Raw genomic sequence first — 19,997 nt, forward strand, 5'->3', positions numbered from 1 at the left:
TCGGTCTACCATCAGAGTCCACTTTTTGAAGAGGTAGTTGTTACCTCTTCATAATGACAGAGCGATCTCTTTCAGGATGGGGCTCCTGGGTTTGGAATAGGCTCCTTATATGCATTATACGGATCAAAAAGTGCATACTCTCCTACAGCACATCACGGACACGAGCTCTCCAGGGGGGCTCTGATTCCTTGAGGGTTGGCGTATAACCCTGCCCATTTGGTAGAATCCTGGCACGTGACTTAAACGTGTTCAGATGATGTCACAACCTACATGACCCCACCTACACATACATCAGTTCCAGGGAGGGCTCTCAGTCAATGATGATGTCACTTCCAGGGCAGGGTACCTGTCACTTTTTAGATGACGTGTATCAGGGTATTGTACTGAACCGTGTGGTGAAGTGTGATAAAACAGTGTAGTTTGTTTCTCACTTTGTTAGTTAAGCTCTGAGTACTGTTCATCAGAGGACACAAGGTGGCAGTGGTGTACAACAGAAGGTATAGGATTCTCGATCTATTTGAAGAACAATGTATCCTACTATCATAGAAACTCATATCCCAGCCACGCGAACCACAGAGATTTGAAGACCTAAACACAAAACCACACACCCGCCTAATTATTGCACAAAAGCACCCCATGCTCAATCCATGGTATCAAAGGCGGCATTGCTTTCAGTGGGCAGGAGTAAATGCCATGTTCCTCCTGCCATGTGGACCGCAGGTGGGAAGATGCAGAGCGGAGTACGCCTGGCAGCCCCCACAGTTTCTTGTTCCTCAATTGGTGATAATTTCGGATATTTTTGTGTTTATGTCGCCTTCATTACTTGATTTTGCTCATGAGAAAGTGTTACTCCTGGTTGTTGAATATCACTCATAAGTACACTGAAATTCTGAGCATGTCACACATAGTTATCTGAAACCTTGGCAGCTATGGAACCCAGCAGTGTAACCTAGCAACAGCCATACCCCTCTAACAATGTCCTGCTGTAAAGTGTTCTTCCTCATTGTGCTGAATTTGCCTTTTGTAAATTAACATGGGAGCATTTAATTTAAAAAAGAAATTGTAGCACTTGCATTCAAACAATGGCATGATACCAGGCCTGATCTGCAGCAGCTATCTTGGAATTGGAAGCTAGATAGGTGCCTTCAGGGAGACCTAAGGATGGTCAGATCTAGTTGCGTTCCAATACACTTAATTCACGATCTAAAATAAACTGTGTTGGCACCAGCCTCAAAAATGCCCTACTTGTACCTTACCTAATGTGTTTGGACTAGGTGGGCTTCTTTAGTGAAAGGGAGGCGTGTACTAACTCTAGAAAACAGCCACATTCATTTACCAGGTCAAGTGGAAAGGAGAGGTGGGAGGTGGCACTGTTAGTCTCTCTTGATGTTGAAAAGGATTTTAATGTATTCGTAGGGGTTATATGGAAAAGGTTAATAAACATTGGGGTAAAGAGTGTGCAGAAGGATAACTGCTAATCGTATTACACCGCAGGTAAGAAGTGTTGTCAGATTCTTTCCTATTTCATGGGGGGACGAGGCAGGGGTTCACACTTTAACCATATGACATCGGGTACAGAGCCGCTGATGGATAGGATCCCAGGAGACAATGACTATAGGTTTTTTGTTAGGGGTAGGGGTCAATCGATACAAGTTAAGTTTATTTGCTGATGTGATTATTCATACACTACAAGGAGACTCTGGTCAGACACTAAGTAATGAACTAGACGTGTCCAGGGAAAAAACCTACTTTAAAATAATTGATGGATCTTCATATGACTGTAGTGGAAAAGGAGCAGATACAAACTATGGTGGGATTTTCATGGGCAAGGGAAGGTTAAAATCTGGGTATCATGCCGACAAAAGACCTTACACTGTTGTACTCTGTACACAACCTGGGGCAAATAAGGCAATAGAAATGGTTCTCAGTAGATATGAGGATCTTTATGCATCAATGTTGGAGAGGATGGCAAGTTTGAACATGGTGATTCTCACAGTCTTGTTAATGCACTTTTCAAAAGCTTCCAGTGGTGGTTCCAAATAAGGTGCTTCAACCCATATGGAGGACCTTTATGGAATTTTAAATGGAGCAGGGAAAACATGAGGGAGATCTGGAAAATAATTATGGCCCCAGGGTTTTGTGTAGGTTGGCATGCCCTGATATGCTAACATACTGTAGGGCAATCCAGCTACATGTATACGGAGATTGCTTGTGGGGGGGTTCATGGAAAAGAGATGGATTTTCATGAAATTGGTTGTAGTCAGGCAGTCATTGTAGGGGATAGATGGATGTTTAGACAACGTCAGCCAACAGCAGTACCTATAAACTCCATGCTTAAATGATTCATAGGCTTAGGGATAACTTAATCTCCACCAGCAGAACTACTTCTCCAGCCCCCTGACTAGCCGTACGATGATTCCTGGATGGAAACCACCACATCAAGGGGTGACTATGGAACCGAGGAAGCTTCTGTATGACTGCAGACTTATTTGACAAGAGTAACAGGTCATTCAAAAGCTTAATAAAATAATTTGAACTCAAGGAAATGGGAATGCTTCAGCATCAGCAGCTTCGACACTGAGCTTCATCAAATTCAAGCGGATATGACAAGCATACTAGGAGTCTGAAGTGGGAAAGTGTAGGCTCATAGGTTCTTCTAAAGATATGATTTCCAAACTCTACAAAAATATGTAATATGTGAACCTGCTGAGAACAGTGAATTACTGAAAGGTGTTTGGGATCAGGATTTGGGGAGGGATTTGATGGACAAGGAGTGACAATTGATGCACAACAGGTTGCTTACTTCTAACACTCCTGTTTGATAGAGGAAGTCAACTTAAAAGTTACAGATGGTGTTATACACCAGTTCCTATGAAGGAATGGTACGTTGCAAGGTCAGAAGACTGCAGGAGGGTATGCAGGAGAAGAGGAGGCCTCCTCCACCTCTGTTGGTGGTTATGTCAGAAAAAAAGGTCCATTCTGGAGCGAAGTCAGTAAAGCTGTGAGAGAGGACATGAGATGCTACCCTCTGGGGATTTTTCTTATCCTAATGCTGGAAGGGCCCCCAGAAGAGGAAGAACCAGCATCGTGTATGGAATGTTATGTAATGAACTACCGATGGTAACAAGGCTGGAAGTGGACAGTTTATGGGAAGGCTGCAAGGCCCAACAGATTAAATTTCAATCCAATCGGGTTTTGGAAATTCTTCAACTGGAACAGACAATATATTCACTTGGGGTTCTCTGAGGATATTCAAACGTAAATGCGGACTGCTCTGTCATGTATGTCCAAAGGCTATAGAGAACTGACTTTGAAAGAGCTTGTGACCTTTTTTTCTTACCAATGTTCTCCACGTGTCAGATTACGTATTGCAGGTAGTAGTCTACGGCAGGGGGCCTTCAGGGAAGAATGGGCTTGAGGGGATGTGTGGAATTAATTATGATCCCATGTTTAATGTAATGTGAACATTGTGGTGAAACCAAACTTGGAATAAAAAACAAAAAGCATGCTCTGCTATTATTAAATGTTGATCCAAGACCTTGAGTGTTCTGTGGAACAACATGTCAAGCTGGACCTGAGCCCTGGACTTTGCTCACAAAGCCTTGCTGCCCAGTAACTGGTTCCTGAGAGGTTCAGGAGACGTCTCTTACTTGTCTGAGGTGTCGCGGATCTTCTGGTCCGTGCTTTGGTTCTGCTCATACTGCTGGCTCTGCAGGTAGTTCTCCTTCATGTAGGACTCCCATGACAGGAGAGCTGCTGCTTCACTCTCGTCCATCGTTCTCACTGGCGAACAAGATTGGAAATGTTGAGAATCTGTAGTGCACGAGGTATATGATACCCTATAAAAATCACATGCATTCATAAAAATCTCTACCAGCCTAAAGTATGGCATTCAGACCCCCTCAGTCACGTGTAAAAGCAAGTAGGGTTTATAAATCTTGCTATGATAAAATAATTACATTTACTCAGTCTCTCCCCCTTCAATAATCAATTCACCCAGCACAGTTTGGCACTAAAACACCTCCTTTACATGCTTATTATGTCAGACAGTCTCTCGCCAATTCTATTCTCCTCCCATGCAAGTCCCTGCCACGCAACCTGGTGACTTGTTTGTGTTTTTTACCTTGCCTCCTGCCTCCTGCTATTCTCTTTGGACCTGCTTTCTCATTCACTGCTTTCTTATTCATGTGCCATGGGCTTTAGACCGGCCCATGGCACGGAGGCAACATTAGTCATGGGGATGGATGAACTGAGGATGAGGGTTGATGGCGGACAGGTAGCAGTTTGATCTTATTAGATCTAGACTGCTTTTCACACTATCAAGTCTTACTCAATAGATTAAAGGAGATAGGAGTAGAGGGCACCTTTCTGAATATCTATCTGGGAGACCTCAAGCAATATCTCTCCCTCCATTTAAGTCAGAGTTCAAAGGAATCTTACATGGGGTACCTCAAGGATCAGCTTTAAGCCCCATTCTTTTTAATGTTTATGTTCGTCCACTGCTGACCATGATTACAACTTTTGGGATGTAATTTAGAAACTATGCAGGTGACACCCAATTAATACTGTAATTAAATAATAATGATGCCACTCAGCTAGAAACAAATTCATGCCTGCTTAATCGAGATGCCTAACTGGCTCAGCAGGAATATGCTTACATTTAACAGAAGTAAGACAACATTTCTCTGTTGTTCCCCCGGCAAAGTACTATATCAACTTATGAGCAATTTGTGGACTTGGCCAAATGAGACAGATCAATAATGGCCCAGTCAGTGCGAAATTTAGGAGTTCAGAATGACGCAAGGCTCTCTATAGGCACTCATGCCAATGAAACTGCCAATTAAACTGTAGCTACTTGGCTTGGACGTATGAGAAATCTGAGAAAAAAGTGTCCCTCTACTTCCACAGCCAGCCAGAAAACTGGTACTACAGTGTACAGTATTAAGCAGAATCGATTATTGCTACTCTCTTTTGCTAAGAGCTCCAGACCACCTGATTAACAGACTCTACAGGATACAAGTGACAGCCACTAAATTAGCAATGAATAAATTAAGATTCGATTCTGCATCAGGTACCCTAAAAAAGCTTCATTGGTTACCTGTGAAGGAAAGATGTATCTCTAAGGGCATGCCTATAGTTCACAAGGCCTTCAATTGAACTGCACCCAGGCCATTACAAAAGGAATTCTGCTGCTATAAGCTCCTAAGGTCTGTAAGATTGTATTGAGCAAATCATGTTTTTGTACCAATGTTTAAAAAGACAAGACGTTGTGGGAGGTCTTTTCAACTCATGGCAGCGCAGTTTTGGAAGAAGCTGCCCAATTCCCTGAGATCAATTGGAAATTTGCTGCGTTGTAGGAAAAATTTGAAGCTGTGACTTTTCCCTAAGTAGATGAGGTAAATTATAACTCTTCTGTCTGCAAATATTCAGAGAGGCCCCTTGCGTAGATCAATGGGTCTGATAGCGCCAAGAGGCTCATTAGGTGAACGTTGCATTTTATAAATTACTACTACTACTAACAATAATAATAACAACTGGACCACTACCCTTTTTGAGTTAATGGATGCTCACTTTAGTAATGATCGTAACAGCAAATGACCAAAAGATGATAAGTGGTTTGCCCCAAAGTTGGTTCAAATTAGAGGGGTGGTATCAAAGCTTGCAGAAGGAGGAAATAAATGCCCTTCTTCCAAAGAACTGCTAGATGTCACTTTGCCAGCCGATCAGGCAGGGAGTGTGGGACGGGTCTACCTTGGAGAGCTCTTCTCCCATCCCTGGGGCCTCCAGAGAGGGGGAGGCTGGCTGCATCCCCCACATTTAGGACCACAATGCTGAATACAGCTTGGAGGAGTTGTTTTATTCTGGCCTTATCAGAGGTAATAAAAAAAGTGCTGTAACTCCTCAGCTCTAGCATTTCTCCATCCTCCTTAAATCAGATGTCCACCCCACAAACCTCCTTTCTTTCTGCCCCTGCACTTCTTGTATTGATGCTCATGGTCACCAACAAGGCCTCTTGGCCTTGAGAGTCATGTTTTCCAGACCTGCTGATTCCTCTTCCCTGGAACCACTAATGCAGTAGCTAGGCTGGCAACTTACTGGACTTTTGATGCACATTTCCTCACCCAAAGCGGCCAGCACTGTCTAGAGAAAACATCACTGCTTGTCACTTTTTAATTTCCTTCTTTCCTCCCATACACACCTTACTTGTTTGATACCGTGTTTCTATATCTCTAAAATCTAAGTCTGACTGATGCTAGAGATGCTTTACTAGTTATTAATGTATTTGCTGGAGAGATCTGAGTGTTACAGCTTTGTCTCATCATAACCTAGTGTAGATGGTTAAAGTGCCTGTTGCAAAGCACATCCTGTAATACAGTGTTCCCCAACCCCCGGGCCGCGGACCGGTGCCGGTCCGTGGATCAATCGGCACCGGGCTGCCCCACTGTGGCGGGCAGTAAATGTTTGATAATTTTTCCGTGGCCCGCTTGTCACACAATGGGACAAGCGGGCCACGGAAAAATTATCATACATTTACCGGTCCGCGGCGATAAAAAGGTTGGACAACACTGCTGTAATACATTAGTTTTAGTGCAGACAGCCCAACCTTGGTTACATTTTAAAAATTGATTTTGTGTTTCTCTAGAGGAAGCAGTCTTTACACATAATGCCTGCGAGTAAGGATGGTATATAGCTCCTCCCCCTTGACTCCTTCATTGTCTTAAACCTTTTCTATATATTGTTTTCTTCCTTCGTATGATTCATTGTTCCTGTATGTGTGTCTGATGTAAAGCACCCTGACACTAATGAATGTGAGAGGCACCGTAGAGATGAGGGGCATCATTGGAGGATGGTAGTGAAGGAATCCAAGAAGTTCATGGAGGGCTCAAAGATCGTTGCACTTGGCACCACCAGAGCTAAAGCCGGCTCTGCACAATGCTGTCACCCCCAAGCCCTCACAGGGGTTTTAGCACTGAGACCTCCTTTTCCTTTCTCAGCCACTTCCATTTGCTAAGGATTGCATTGCAGTCACTGTGTTTTTTGTCCGCCATGTCACTTCACGCAGGAGTCAGCAAAATATGAAAACCAGCCTCTGTCCTGCACCAATAGTCCAGCCCAAACTTCCAGGCCATGTAACCTCTCAATGGGAACAGAAGCAACCCTGTAAGGGTTTCTGTCTCTTGGACCTCATCCATGAGTTGCAGCATGAATGTCCATTGCACCACTCTAGATGGGGAGTAACCATATGCAAATCAATCTTGGTCCTTCACCAGAAGGAACAATCCAGCCCGAAGTGCTACACCAAGGTCCTCTCTGAATGAGAACATAAACAACCACAGACCGGGTATCACTGAGATTTAACGTGGATCCTATGGCAGAGTAAGCATGGGACCCAGGTCTGGGCATACTGGTCGCACTTAGGGTGCCACTCTCAAACAACAAAAGCTGATGGGTGGAATGTTTGCAAAACACTCAACCAGCAGACATTGCTTGGGGTCACGTATTCAGATTTCTTTGTGCCTATGTGATATGTTTTCGCATACCCAGTGTGCTCATCTGTGATTTGTTCATTGCAAGTGATGAGTACTCTTTGATGATATGCTTTTCACATGTGGGGGGCACTCCTTTGTGATGTTTTTCACTTGTGCTGAATGCTTTGTTTGTGATAAGTTTCTTTCACATGCACTACTAACTAATGCATAGGATGTTCTTCACGTGTTGAGTACTCATCTATTTTTCCCATGTGCTGAGCTCTCCTTTGTGACGTTTGTAAATGTGCTCAATGTTTCTTTGTGATGTCTTTTTCATATGTTCCTTACTTCTAGGTGATATGTTCTCATGTGCTAAGTGCTGCTACATGATATGCTTTCAACATGTACCAAGTGCTCTTTTGTGATGATTTTATGTTTAAGTGTACCTATGTAATATATTTTTCATATGTGTTGACTGTTCCTACGAGACATGTTTTTCACATGTTCCATGCATCTGTATTTCTCTTTATTATGCAGAATGGTACCATGTGTTTTTTTTCTCATGTCCTAAGTGCTCCTTTCATAAGTGCGGATGTGTTTTATGTCTTGCTTGGCAGTGACCCTGCCTGCATGACCTAGCGTTGCCAGTTATTTAAAATATAGAATGGGTTTTTAATTCCATCCAGGGGGCCACTATTTGCTCTTCTCACGCTGTTGGCTGTTTGGTGCATCCTTCCACCCACTATCGTGGGATGCTTACATTGTAATACATGTGGGACTATTTTCCATCAAAATGCTACACTCCATAGCCCAAGGTCTTGCACCACTTCTATTTGTTGCCGCAAGACTAACCGGGTGCACACTGTACCCTACCCCGCACTCACCTGCTTCCTTAATCACCTACGACATGCCACAGACCCTGCCTGAACAGAATCTTGGCATGGTCTCCTTGAGGGCATCCAGAGAGTTCCTCGGCTGAGGGAGGCATTGACAGGGTTGACAGTGGGTGCCAGCTTTACTTTGAAAAGCTTTCACAATGGACAAAGGAAGAATGTAATTGTCACTGGAGATGAACACATTGGTGAAAACTGCATGTGAGGGAGGGAGAGGTCCTACCACTTGGGAATATACTGGTGAGGAATAGGAGGCAAGCTGAATGTTTGCCTAGGGGTGTTGATGTGGCATCTGATCTTGTTGGTCCTTTCAATGAAGAAGTGGTTGACAGTGTTGCTCCTATTTGTTGCTTGAAGGATCAAAGGATCAGGGATTGGGTTGGGGCAGTGTTTGATATGCTTGAAGCGGGTTTGCTTTTGTTGTTTAACTTGTTAATAGTGATTGCGTTGAAAGTGACACTGGTTTCGATGATGATGGATTTGCCTGCAGAGTAGTGAGATGTGAGTTAGGTGGTGGCTTCAGTGTTGAGTGCCAGTTTCTATTTTCTTTTTTGTCTGTGACTTACATGCTGGTTCTTTCCAAGTTGTTATGTGCAACATAGTGCGGAGGGCTCAAGTTGCAAGGATCACATTTTCCAAGGCGCACTCAGCTCAACATGATTATTTTGAAGACAACTGTTGTGTTTATCAAGAATATTTGCTATGGCAGTGGTGTTTTAAAAGGTCAATGAGTAATTTTCAGAGGGTGACCTTGGTAAAGACTTTGAAGGAACAGAGTGGCTGTATTGTTTTTTTGATTGACTTTGATGCATTTGATTGTAGGCATTAATGAGGAGATGCTAGCAAAGTAGCCCATCAGGCCATGGTATCCGGGTCTTACAGTGGCTTGAGGGAAAGTCTAACAGGGAATCAGTTGCCTTGGAGTGGTTTGGAATGGTGACATGCTGCTTGATGCTAAAGCATGTCGGGAGGCATTCTTTCACTGTCTTCACACAGCCACTTCCAGGAAGGTTAAAGCCTCTAAGGCAAGTGGGCTGGTTTTGCTGGATAAAGGCACAAGGCACGATGTCAGATATAAAGTTCTTGTTGGCCTGGAGGAGCTGTAGATCAGATTAAAAGAAGCCATCTGAGATGGTGAAAAAGAGAAGGGCAGGACAGGATTTAGAATGATGTGGAGTTGCTGTGGGGTCAGCCACAGTGCAGGGTCAGGTAGACTTGTGTGTTACAGCAAGTACTCCCTCTATCTTGTATCAGTAGTGAAGTTGTTGGATGCTGTGACTGGTGAGGATGAGGATCTAGGATGTTTGTAGAGATAGATGAGGAAGCTGTGGTTTTATGATGCAAAGTGCATAAAGGCTGTGTTGTCTGATGATGTGGGCAATAATGTGTCACTGGTGGCTGTAGGGTGTGTGTTTTGATGAACATGATTTGGAGTGTGTGTGGTGGTGAGTGTTAGTGAGCAGTATGCTGTTCAGTGTGAGGAAATTGAGAGTGTATTATTAGGGTCTGGGAGTGCGTTTGGGTATGTAGACAGTGTTATTGAGGTCCACGGTTCAGCCCCTACTCATGCCTGGCTCACACAGGCAGCACTCCCATTTGTTTCCTCCCTTCTTTGAGAAAAGCCTAGTAACCAGAAGAAGCAGTGAACCAGCTGGGTGGCAGGAAGTCAGGTAAGGTGAGGATTGAAGAAGCTCTGCATCCAGCATGATGTGCTTGAGATCATGGTTTTCTTCTACTCTTTCTGGCCCAGGAGTCCAGGATTGGACACGTTTTCAAAACTAATGAAAGTGAGAAGTTTAGTCAGGCAGGGACTGAAGGAGCACTGCAGAGGGCTGGCCATGGCAACTCTGTCACACACAGTATATTCTGCATTGCACTGTTCAAACCTGGGATAGGTTATTGGTTGGGCTTTTATATCTAGTAGTGGTGGGAAAATCAGGGTAATTCATGACAGCTCCATCCAGCATGGTGTGTTCTGGGGGGTCTGATAAAACAGCTCAGTTGTCATAATTGATAATCTTGCTAATCTTGCCAAACCAATTAGAATCGTTAGCACATGTGTTGACACCTTGTGTGATTTATAGGGCATAAGTTTGAATCCCAGGAGGGAAACTCACCCACCTGTCATTCGGAGTTTTAATAAATTTAGGGCATAATCTAGAGTTTAGAGTATGATATTTACTCCATCATGGTGATGGTGGAAAGACTCTGTCACTCTGAGAGAGTGCTCATAGTCCACATTTAGAGATGTCTGCTGGCCTCTGGACATCTCTAGTCATTGACAGTAACCACCATCACAGTGGATCCTGTCACTGTTATAAAAGTTTGATGGACGGTTCCATCGGGCAGGTTGCCTGACCGTCAACTTTTATAAACTTTTTCATTTTTAAAAGTCAAACTCCTAAAGCAGGAGGTTTTTTCCATGTTGTGGGAGATATTGTAGGAAGCTGGCTCTGTATATACTATCTCAAAGTGACAGATAGTGTGCACAGAGCCCAGGGGTTCCTCTTAGTGGTTTATACTGGCAATAATAGATAATACTAATGCTCTATTTGTGGTAGTGTGATTGAGCAGTTAGGCTTATCAGAGGGTAGTGTTAAGCATTTGTTGTACACACACAGGCAATAAATGGGAACACACACTCAACTCTAGGCCAATAGGTTTTTATATAGAAAAATAGTATTTTCTTAATTTATTTTGGAACCTCAAGATTCAGATTTCAAGTAAGTACATAGATTGTAAGGTACTTAGTAGAGGTAAATATAGAACTTTGAATTAAAACAGTAATGTACACAGTTTAGCATGAAATGGCAATCAGCTATTTTAAAAGTGGACACAGTGCAAAATTCAACAGTTCCTGGGGGAGGTAAGTAAAAGTTAGTTTGTCAGGTAAGTAAAGCACTTACATGTTCAGTCTCCGGGGCATAGGCAGCCCACCGTTGAGGGTTCAAGTTAAGTCCAAACACCCAGCACCACCAACACAGGGCAGGTCCGGTGCAGAGGTCATAGAGGGGCCCAAATAACATAAGCGCCCATGGAGACTAGGGGTGCTCCGGTTCCAGTCTGCTAGCAGGTAAGTAACTGCGTCCTCGGGGAGTAGACCAGGGGGATTTTGTAGAGCACTGGGGTGGTCCCAAACAGGCAGACAAAATACACTCTCAGCAGCACAGGGACGGCCGAGTGCAGTGTGCAAATAAGGCGTCGGGTTTTGTGTTGGAATCAGTAGAGGGACTAGGGGGTCACTCTGGCAATGCAGGCAGGGCACAGGGGGGCTTCTCGGGCCAGCCACCAACTGGTCAAAGATAAGGGATGCCTGCTGGTCACTCCTGCACCGGTAGCTGGTTCCTCTTGGGCCTGGGGGCTGCGGGTGCAGTGCTTCTTCCAGGCGTCGGGGTCTTTGTTACTGGGTAGTCGCTGTCAGGGGTTCCTCTGGATTCTCTCTGCAGGTGTCGTCGTGGGGGTGCAGGGAAGTCGTCTCAGGGTGGACACGTCTTTGGAGTCACCTGGGGGTCCTCTCTGCAGTGTTGGTTTCTCTGGACACGGGCCGGTGGTGTCGGGTGCAGAGTGGTGGGGACTCATGCTTCAGGAGCGAGGTGGCAGTCCTTTTAAAGATGGTTTCTTCTTGTTGCTTTGGACAGAGCCGCTGTCCACGGGAGTTTCTTGGTCCTTTGGTTTTGCAGGGCAGTCCTCTGAGTCAGCAGAGGTCACTGGGCCCGCTGGATGCATGCTGTTGCAGGTTCTTTGAATCTCAAGACAGGCCGGTAGGGCTGGGGCCAAAGCAGTTGTTGTCTCCTTCTTCTCTGCGGGGCTTTGAGGTCAGCAGTCCTTCTTCTTGTTAGGTCGTCAGCAATCTGATTTCCTGGGTTCAGGGTCGACCCTAAATACTAGATTTAGGGGTGTGTTTAGGGCTGGAGGGCAGTAGCCAATGGCTACTATCCCTGAGGGTGGCTACACTCTCTTTGCGCTTCCTCCCTTTGGGGAGGGGAGCACATCCCTATTCCTATTGGGCTAAATCCTCCATGCCAAGATGGAGGATTTTCTAAGGAAGGGGTCACCTCAGCTCTGGACACCTTAGGGGCTGTCCTGGCTGGAGGGTGTCTCCTAGTTTTTCTCATTATCTCCTCCGGACTTGCCGCCAAAAGTGGGGGCTGTGTCCGGTGGGGGAGGAGGGATATCCACTAGCTGGAGTGCCCTGGGGCGTTGTAACACCAGGCTTGAGCCTTTAAGACTCACCGCCAGGTGTTACAGTTCCTGCAGGGGCAGATATGAGGCACCTCCACCCAGGACAGGCTTTGTTCCTGGTCACAGAGTGCACCTAGGCACTCAGCCCTTGTGGCCAGAAACTAGTCTGGAAGTGGCAGGCTGGCAGAGACCGATCAGCCTAGCACTAGCAGTTGGGCTGGCATGCAGAGGGCATCTCTAAGATGCCCTCTGAGTGCAATTCTCAATAAATCTCACACTGGCATCAGTGTGGATTTATTGTGCTGAGAGGTTTGATACCAAACTTCCCAGCATTCAGTGTAGCCATTATGGAACTGTGGAGTTCATCTTTGACAAACTCCCAGACCATTATACTCTTTATGACTACCCTGCACTTACAATGTCTAAGAATTGGCTTAGACACTGTAGGGGCATAGTGCTCCTGCAGCTATGCCATCACCTGTGGTATAGTGCACCCTGCCTTAGGGCTTTAAGGCCTGCTAGAGGGGTGACTTACCTATGCCACAGACAGTGGGTTGTGGGCATGGCACTCTGAGGGGAGTGCCATGTTGATTTAGTCTTTTTCTCCCTAACAGCACACACAAGCTGTGAGGCAGTGTGCATGTGCTAAGTGAGGGGTCCCCAGGGTGGCATAATACATGCTACAGCCCTTAGAGACCTTCCCTGGTGCTGGGGCCTGGTTAGCAGAGTCCCAGCACACTTTCAATCATAGCCAGCATCAATAAAAGGCAAAAAGTTAGGGGATAACCATGCCAACAGTGGCATTTACCTACAGTTATCATTTGTTTTTATTGTTCCTGGCTGCCATGTTTTAGCTGGCAGTGACAGACAGCAACAAAAACCCATAATGCTGTCCACTGTAAATAGGGTGGACGGTGTTTTCAGCTAGCCTCTGACGCCCTGTAATAGGTACGATTGTCAGAGCACTATCTCAGTGGCAGAGCCAGAGTAGGCTCTGCCATCAACCTACTTACGGTCCTCCCGTCTATAGATCAGGCGGGCGGATCGAGTGTTTGACCAAGAAGGTAGCGCAGTAACCTCTCCATCCAACTCTAACTCAGTCCCCCAGTTTGGTAATGGTAACAGCCGGTATTTCCAGTGGTTATGAATAGCAAAGATTATTAATAAGTGCTGTAAAACAAGATAATATTGATATTTAATGCCTATATGATGATTGCCATTAATGCTACTTGAGGTGACAGAGCCCAAGGCTCTGTAGGGCCTCACCCCATGTGAGAGCAGGACATGAGATGAACTAAGTACCAAGCAGTAGAAGAAACTCAAATTTTAGTCTTGCCTCTAGTAGAACAAGTTATTGCAGTGCTTTGAAGGGGAAGGTGTGTGGTTGCATCTATCCTGCTTTAGTCAAGCAAATGAATACTATAGAGACATTTCAGTTGTATTTCCTGGAATACCTGAATGCATCTCCCAATGCAACATTTATGCTTGATTTACATGCACAGTTCAAACTTGAAATTTTGGATTCAGTAAAGCTATGATTTGACATCTAAACCATAGAGTGTGCACAGTCCCACTGGATCTGGGGAGCATGACGCTGCTAGATGTCTTAGACACTTCCACCTTTCAACTTTCTCTCTGGTCTCCTGAGATGACTTATCTGAACCTGTACACATATCATTGCAAAGCTTGAGAGGGGACAGTCCTGCGAAATACACAGACATTTCAGGAGTAAATAACTTATTAATTCAAATGGATTGACTGTACTTCTAACCTAATGCATGATTGTGGCCTAGTAGTGGGGAACACATTATAGTAATTTGAATGTCCATCATAAAGCCCTGTTGTGTATGTAACTGGTTTTCAAGGTGATGCCTGATGGCCAACAGCAGAGTCTGGATGCATTAACAGATGAAAAGAAAGAGAAATATTTGGGTGTGAAAGATGGAAGGAATCAGAAGCATGGTATCACGAAGATGGGAAAACAGGATCCACATCTCCCTTCTGAGTCCTCCCCTATGATCTTCAGAGGTGTTCAGTAAACATAAGCTTAGAAATCATGTGAGCCATGGAATTTAGTTCACAAAGGGTCAGGAGGGCACAGTTCATAATCTCAAAAAGGCAAAACTAAAACACAGTCAAATGAAATGTAAGCCTATCCAATTTAGTTTGATTACAGCATCATTACAGAAATAGCCACAGTGCTGAAAGCCAACGGGTTAACCAACATTATAGAGCTAAGGGGTCATCATTGCAGTTTGTGAACTACACAGGAAGTTTGTTTATATCACTTCTTAAATGGGAAACGACACAAAGGATTTGAGTGGAGCCTGCATTACACAACAAATTAAAAAAAATTGAAGTTGTATCTGAAATGCAAATAAGTAACATACCTTTTAATCCTTACAGTAAATTTAGAGATTGTATCCACCTTGAGAATAGTATCAGGTATTGTAAGTGTACTGAAATTGCACACATATTTATTTAATGTGATACCCTATTTAACCTACTTAAGTGGGATGGTGTTTACTTTGCTACAGTCTAACATTAATTTTATATTATTTTGTTTCCAATTAAAAGGTATCACCCATGTAAGCATTATGGATGGGCAAAAAATTCTGGTTCGTCTGCGGAGTTCATGGAATTTTGCCCACTCTGCTTTCTGCTTGAAGTGCGGTATTCTGGCAAAACTCTGCCAACCACAGCATGGCAGAGTTTTTGCTCACTCGCGGCTCACCAACGGAAAGATGACGAGTGAGAATTTGCGTCCCCTAGCACGATTTTTGGGTGCTATAACGCCTTCTGGTGAGATTTCTCAGTGCGGGCAGTTGTAGCACGTCTTGACCATTCACGTTGAGAAGGCTGCCACTTGAGTAGAAAATCTACTTGAGCGGCAGAAAGAAGCAGCAGTTCGTGCTGCATCAACACTGAAGAAGCACCCAGCACTAAAAATAAGCGCAGCAGCACGACATGCCCGAATTCTGCCTGCTCACGGAATCTCATGGAGTTTTTGTGGAACTGCGGAATTCATGGCGTGAAACTCTGCAAGTACCACCCACCCCTGTTAAGTATATCCATGCTGCTTACCTAGAAGTGTGAATCAGTCAGAACATAATTTACACTATTGTTTTATGTACACTAATTGTATGCATAGCATGTTTGCCCTCATTCCAGCTTTATCTGTATTGGGAGGGCCCAGGTTGCCCTACCCCAGCACAGCACTCACCAGAAAAAAGAGGTACTCAAAGAGGATCATCTATCTTTCTGCTGTGATGAATGAAGGGTGATGGATATGATAGAGTACAGGACACCTAAAACCTAAGCTGGTTTCTAAAGATCTGGGACACCTGACACAACTCAAGCACTTTCTAAGAGTACCAGCCTTGAAGATACAACAATCACTCTGATACGGTTTTGAATGGATTAGAGCATTACTCACTTAGTTGTTTTTGTCCTCGTGCTGGTCTGCGTAAAATAACATATTTCACAAGGAAGTACAGGAGGCTTAGGAGGATAAATGGTGGTGGGGCGGGAGGTCGGTTGTTGTACTCCTCGATCAGGTCATGTCGCTGGAACTTCCAGATCTGATCTGTGTGGTCTTGGACCTCTGCAAAGGTATAACTAAGGGACAAATGTAAGTTTGTCACAACTTCTCATGCACATCCCATAGTCCTAAGATCTCGACATTCAAGAAGCAGAGACATTTCCCTTTGTCACTTCTGCCACCATACTCAATTTCTTCAAAGCGTTCAATCTTCAAGAACCTTAGGGTCTTCAACCCTAAATGTCTCATGGATGAATTGCTAGATTACGTTAAAAACTTTTCCTTTGAAACACGATGTGATCTAGTCGCCATGCCGCAAACTTGCATTCTCCAATCAAACACATTTGGATGAAACTTAAAAATTAGTTTTATTTCCCAAAGATTTACTTTTCTGTCAGTTCTCAGAAACACTTTATATAGTAGTGGATGTGATATAAATACCTACACACTTCTGCTCAGCATGAAAGCTCCTAGAGGACGTTCAGTCTCCATGTTCTACTTTTTGTCTTGTCAAACTGAGAAACACTTTTTCTGCATTTTTGGGGGAGTTTTTTTTCATTCATATAGACATGTCACACAAAATTTGGCCATAGACATTGGGCACTGTACAGAAAGTCTTAATTTCTCAGCAGACATATATTCTGATAAATAAAAGCAACCTTCCACAGCAAAACAATCCTTCAATTGAAATTATAAAAAGATGCACGTACTCTTAGGCTCACTTTGAGATCCTAAAAAGATTTCACAATATCAAAAATATTGAATCTCAAAGTAAGCACACGCTACTTGCCCTACTGATTTTAGCCCACCAGTGCACTCATAAAACATTTTCCAGGTCAGCAGGGCACCTGACAATGTTTTGCACAGAGCCACAAAAAAACATGTTGGAAGCTCATGCACACCTGCAGGGCCTGTCTGCACCTAGCCCTCCCCAGCAAGAGATGGCTGGAATGAAATTAGACCTCCCTGAGAAAGCAAGGGCACACGTCCATGTATGAGAGGGCTCACCTGTAAATAGCCCACAAACAAGCCCTCCTCCAGCACAACTGCTACATTTAGTCAAGCTGAGCTCTCTTTCTCTGCATCCATAGCCAGGTAAGAACAGAGGACAATGATAGGAAGTGGGGTATCTTCTCCGTGCCATGGGACCACCACTGAAAAGCATCTCTCTTTGGGTGCTTGACTCTCCAGGCCTATACAAGATGGCCAACAGACCCTACTGAGTAGCGTTTTCACGAAAAATTTAGTAAATTGGGTACCTTGTGGCAGGAAATAACACACAAAATACCTTATGTCAGAGATGTTACTTAGCAAACAAATAGAATTTTACTTATAGGTTGGCAGATCAACAGTAAAAATAATGTAAGACCCATAAAACTGAATTCTTTAGCACTCAGAGCTGAAAAACGACCCCAGCACTATTATAGCCCGTTATAAACTTGTTCTACACAAACACATAGGGGGTTATTCTAACTTTGGAGGAGTGTTAATCCGTCCCAAAAGTGACGGTAAAGTGACGGATATACCACCAGCCGTATTACGAGTTCCATAGGATATAATGGACTCGTAATACGGCTGGTGGTAAATCCGTCACTTTTCCGTCACTTTTGGGACGGATTAACACCTCCTCCAAAGTTAGAATAACCCCCATAATGCCCGATTAACAATGTGAGTATATGGATAAGCCATTAAACTGACTTGATACTTTGAATGCTCACATCAGTAGGTGGCCTGATAGACTAGTTTAGGTGTCAAACTGCAGTCAACGAGGAAGAGGTATCAGCGTGGAAGATACAATGTATCTGATCGGATGTGATGTATTTGCCTTCTGCTGTGGTTTCTTGCAGGCCTAGATGTAAAGCTGGAAACCTCTGTGGACTGGAGCCTGTGTCGCTGCATGTCTACATTATGTGGTGCCAAACCAAGAGGCCTGCTAAAGTATTGCATGCAAGTCAGAAAAGCTCTTTACAATACCAAATGTAATTTAAACAATGCATAGGTGTCCAGTTAGTGGGGTTACCAGGGATCTGGTAGTTTTTGCAAACATACCTATAAACTAAGACCAGTCACAATGGAGACCAGTTTAAGGGGCTTATCTGGTCTCGGTCAATGCCTTGGGTTGGCAGATCAACAGTAAAAATAATGTAAGACCCATAAAACTGAATTCTTTAGCACTCAGAGCTGAAAAACGACCCCAGCACTATTATAGCCTGTTATAAACTTGCTCTACACAAACACATAATGCCCGATTAACAATGTGAGTATATGGATAAGCCATTAAACTGACTTGATACTTTGAATGCTCACATCAGTAGGTGGCCTGATAGACTAGTTTAGGTGTCAAACTGCAGTCAACGAGGAAGAGGTATCAGCGTGGAAGATACAATGTATCCGATCGGATGTGATGTATTTGCCTTCTGCTGTGGTTTCTTGCAGGCCTAGATGTAAAGCTGGAAACCTCTGTGGACTGGAGCCTGTGTCGCTGCATGTCTACATTATGTGGTGCCAAACCAAGAGGCCTGCTAAAGTATTGCATGCAAGTCAGAAAAGCTCTTTACAATACCAAATGTAATTTAAACAATGCATAGGTGTCCAGTTAGTGGGGTTACCAGGGATCTGGTAGTTTTTGCAAACATACCTATAAACTAAGACCAGTCACAATGGAGACCAGTTTAAGGGGCTTATCTGGTCTCGGTCAATGCCTTGGGTTGGGTGCAAGTGAAAAATGGTACCCACAACAATCTCCCCAGGGGACACCAAACTTTAGAGGAGCAAATCTTGGAACTGATCAATCACAGTCAAGATTTTTGGTAGGCATAGTCATCCAGGGTTAACCAGTAAGGACTGGGATCCTGCATTTATGGTAAAGAACCCCAAAGAAAGAGAAAGACAGTCCCAAATAGTGAAGAACAGAAAAAGACATCAACAAGAAAAGAAACCATCGGACTCACCTAAACATGGCGATGAGCAGGTTCATAATCAGGATGTTGGCGAACAGTAGGTAGAAGCAGAGTAAAATAATAGTCAGCCATTCAGGGAACAGTGGGTTGCCCGAGTCATCAGCGTAGGCGCATTTTGGCAAGTTCATGTCAGTTCCATTAAGCGTACATTTGGTTACATCAAAACTCGATCCTTATAAATACAAGATATTCTGTGAAAAATTACTTTACACAACACATTCAAAAGTACACAAGGAGTGCCCAAAGGCATGAACAAAAAGGCATGAACCAGAACACAAGACCATATACACACATATTTTATAAGCACTAATACACACGAACACAACCTCATACACAAGTGTGTGCTCACACACTTTAATGCACCCATTCATTCATACACACACACACACAAACAAACTAATGGACATGCATCAACATCCCAACATGCTAATACACATGCGGCACACAAACACACACACACACACACACACACACACACTAACCTCACTATACAGCTGATGCTATTTCTCAGGATGCAGCTTCAATTACACATTCCAAAACTTCACATACACAGAAGAGAAGTCCTTATGCACTGCACCAAGCATGGCAAATGTGAAAGGACCTGAACCAAAATGTTTAAACATTCATTGAGGTAAACTGGATTGTTTACCACAAATGTATCACCCACTGGACCGGACCACAGGTGTCAGCACCTTGCTTATCAAATAAACATGCATGCCTTTCAAGCAGGTAATCCTAGTCACTCACAAGTAAGCCTTTCTCTCAGTCTCTCACAAGCTGTCTTTCTGATGGACTTCTAAGATTTCAGCTTTGTTTTGACAAGTCATTCAAACCACAATCAGCATGATCCATGCTCAATGCTTGAGTAGTAACTTACCACATCAAATTAATAGCAAAACAAATATGTTTGCATCAAGCACAAAACACACATAATTCAGCCCAAAGAGACCCT

The 19,997-nt window shown here is 44.0% G+C and overlaps 1 protein-coding gene across 1 annotated transcript in view; it reads right to left on the reverse strand.

Moving 5' to 3' along the window:
* The window catches only part of LOC138249315 (transient receptor potential cation channel subfamily M member 2-like), a 211,399-nt gene that overhangs the window by 25,708 nt on the left and 165,694 nt on the right, over positions 1-19,997 (reverse strand). Inside the window, exons 23-25 of the mRNA XM_069203274.1 lie at positions 19,037-19,217; positions 15,981-16,162; positions 3,651-3,783 (exon numbers count right to left, since the gene is read on the reverse strand). Of these exons, the coding sequence (XP_069059375.1) occupies positions 3,651-3,783; positions 15,981-16,162; positions 19,037-19,217 (496 nt within the window). The remainder of the gene's footprint in view (positions 1-3,650; positions 3,784-15,980; positions 16,163-19,036; positions 19,218-19,997) is intronic.

This window comes from Pleurodeles waltl, chromosome 8, assembly GCF_031143425.1.
Source record: "Pleurodeles waltl isolate 20211129_DDA chromosome 8, aPleWal1.hap1.20221129, whole genome shotgun sequence".
NCBI lineage: Eukaryota > Metazoa > Chordata > Amphibia > Caudata > Salamandridae > Pleurodeles > Pleurodeles waltl.